Source organism: Seriola lalandi, unplaced genomic scaffold, assembly GCF_002814215.2.
Source record: "Seriola lalandi dorsalis isolate HSWRI2012SDOR001 ecotype SW California unplaced genomic scaffold, Sedor1 jcf7180001973826, whole genome shotgun sequence".
NCBI classification, from domain to species: Eukaryota; Metazoa; Chordata; class Actinopteri; order Carangiformes; family Carangidae; genus Seriola; species Seriola lalandi.
The window spans coordinates 1-2,630 of NW_019444492.1; the positions used below are offsets into that span (position 1 = coordinate 1).

Here is a 2,630-nt window from a genome sequence, read left to right on the forward strand (position 1 = left end):
TGGCAGTCAAAACACATTGATGTCAACACACAAACCACAACATCATATTTTCTTAAGAAAGAAATGAACCACTAGAGGGAGCAGTGACTTCTCTACACAAATAAACTGACAATAAGACTGTGTCTTTTGTATAACTTTGCTAACTACATCACTTGTAAAACAATTTTGTTTACTTTTATTTTATACACTTTTATGAAAATAGGTTTAAGTATATGTTTGATGTTTGACATAAACTTCCTTCCCCCTCCCTCTTTTGTAGGTGTTTGTGGGAAACGTGGACAATGATGGCACTAAGACCAACTTGTTTGACCCTCCAATCATTGCCCAGTACATCCGCATTGTCCCTGTGGTGTGTCGCAAGGCCTGCACCCTGCGCATGGAGCTGGTGGGCTGCGAGCTCAATGGTAAACCTACACAGAAAAGATAACACAACATACAAGAGCCGTATTCAGTTTAGTGATGTTTGTTAGAGACTGAAACAGGCATTTCAAGTTATCCAAACAGCAGGTGGTAAAAATTATCACCAGGAAGGGAAATAACATATTTTTCCCTGCATTTACCTCTTATGTTTCCTCACTAATTATTTTCAGTCCTACACTCAGTGACTGATCATATTTCAAAGGATGTTACTCAGAGGATTTCACTACTCTTTGACTTTGAACACAGATGCAGACTGTCTCATGAGTCTATTCCAAGATGATCCCTAAATCTCTCATCAAAACCATATGATCACATTTTACTATAAAACCAGCACGTCCACACAGATGCTAATGATTCAGAGACTTTTTTGTCACCCCAGCGGGCAAACAAAATACTATGTTCTTTTAAGTTGTCTGTATTGCAACAAATGTCTGTTCATTTTGCTGTTCCTTTTATCATAAACCAATGTGGCCTCATTACACTGTTGAATGTCCATCTCTCTTGATGGTTGTCTCATTTATAAGATCAATGTCTTTTCTTCTGTCAGCTGTGCTTCCCAGTTTGTGCTGCAAGTGACTGCAAAACTCATATTTGTAGCTTGTCAACTGTCAGTCTGAGATCACAACCAGCATGTGTTGTTTGAATGAGTTTTGGTTGTTTTTAAAACACAGAAAAACAAGTTTTCACAGCTAAAAGTACATTTGCTTAAATGCTCATTATGAATTTTTGGAGAGACAGTTTGTTTCCTGGAGGTTTTAGGTCAGTATTACAAACTCACTTGATTCACTCAATGGAGTGGAATCAAGTGATCAAATCAAAATGATGTAATGAAAATGAGAACGGATGTTGCATTGATGCCAGACAGCAACAGTACAGCTGAAGTTTTGCAGCTTTCACCCTCTGTTCCTCTGACCTGCATGCTCAGCTGCTTCACTAAGCCACACTCATTAAAAAGTCTTTTACAGCCTTTATAGACTAAACAATGAGCTTCACAAGTTTGTTTCTACTTCAGGAGTCTTTTTCTATTGAATTTATGAGAGAGTGTGAGAATATAGTAAACTGCAAAATTGTGAAGGGTCACAGTGTAACTTAATAATGTGGCTGTGATCAACAAAGAGTTGAGTGCACTCTCAGCTAAACCTTAAGCTGCACGTTTATGGCTGCATGTTCACCTGGATGCCATGTGTCTGCCCACTGTATCTGCTAAACTCATCCTCCACCATCATCATCTCTGGGTGTCTGTTTGCTGCTTCACATCACTGGCTGGCCTGGGCCGCTTCCTGTCCGTCCCCTGTCTATCATACATTCTTTCTCTTTCTTTCCATCCTCTTTTTCTTTGTCTCTTCCTCTGTCCCTCTTCCTGGTCTCACCTCCACAGTGTATTCAAACACTTCAGGTTGTTCAGAGCCGATGGGCATGAAGTCCCGACTGGTGTCTGACCGCCAGATCACGGCCTCCAGCACCTTCCGGACCTGGGGCATCGAGGCCTTCACCTGGCACCCTCACTACGCCCGGCTGGACAAACAGGGCAAGACCAACGCCTGGACTGCCGCCAGCAACAACAGATCTGAGTGGCTGCAGGTAGGAAGACAAGACAGATCTGCATGTTGTTTTTGAGTTTTCCCAACTCTACTTTTATAAAGTAAACCTGTCTGTGTCTCCTCAGGTGGACCTCCAGTCTCCCAAGAAGATCACAGGAATCATCACACAGGGGGCCAAAGACTTTGGCTCTATCCAGTTCGTCATGGCCTTTAAAGTGGCTCACAGCGATGATGGACAGACCTGGACCATCATGAAGGATGAGACCACAAAGACCGACAAGGTCAGTCCCGCTACCAGAAACATTGAGCCAAAAAAACTTAAAGGATGAAACTGAATTGATCCCTTTGGGAAATGCAACACAACACTATGGCAAAGGGCATGAAGAAGAACGTAAATATCAAATAGAGAAAACGGCACCTGATTAAATAACAGTGTAGCTGCAGTGCATACAAAGAAATGAGTTTACACTGCATTATCACTGCATATTAAACACATCTGATAAAAAAAATACAGCATAAGATAAGAGATATGTACTTAATTGAAATTATATAATAATCATTGATTTGGATTGATTTTGTCTAAAAAGTAGAAATATAGGCTTTTGCAGATGGTTGTTTTCTTTATGTGTTCTTAAGGGAAAATGTATGAGATGAAGTGATTGTGAAGTC

The 2,630-nt window shown here is 40.8% G+C and overlaps 1 protein-coding gene across 2 annotated transcripts; it reads left to right on the top strand.

Moving 5' to 3' along the window:
• Positions 1-243: 243 nt before the first annotated feature.
• On the top strand, positions 244-2,305 carry LOC111652952 (lactadherin-like). Of its 2 annotated transcripts, none has more exons than XM_023403373.2 (3): positions 244-404; positions 1,799-2,001; positions 2,087-2,305. In XM_023403373.2, exons 1-3 carry the CDS (start codon positions 377-379, stop codon positions 2,288-2,290), a joined length of 435 nt encoding a protein of 144 aa, XP_023259141.2. In that variant the 5' UTR covers positions 244-376; the 3' UTR covers positions 2,291-2,305. The 2 variants fall into 2 exon arrangements, with proteins under 2 accessions (XP_023259141.2, XP_087029167.1); XM_087173041.1 differs by having other exon boundaries at positions 245-404; positions 1,817-2,001.
• Positions 2,306-2,630: the final 325 nt, after the last annotated feature.

What these genes read in the sequence shown, in the direction of transcription:
- LOC111652952 (XM_023403373.2), top strand. Translation starts at nt 377, where the DNA reads ATGGAGCTGGTGGGCTGCGAGCTCAATG. An exon ending in GGTGGGCTGCGAGCTCAATG is followed by an intron (nt 405 to 1,798) that starts GTAAACCTACAC and finishes TCACCTCCACAG; the next exon opens with TGTATTCAAACACTTCAGGT. An exon ending in ACAGATCTGAGTGGCTGCAG is followed by an intron (nt 2,002 to 2,086) that starts GTAGGAAGACAA and finishes GTGTCTCCTCAG; the next exon opens with GTGGACCTCCAGTCTCCCAA.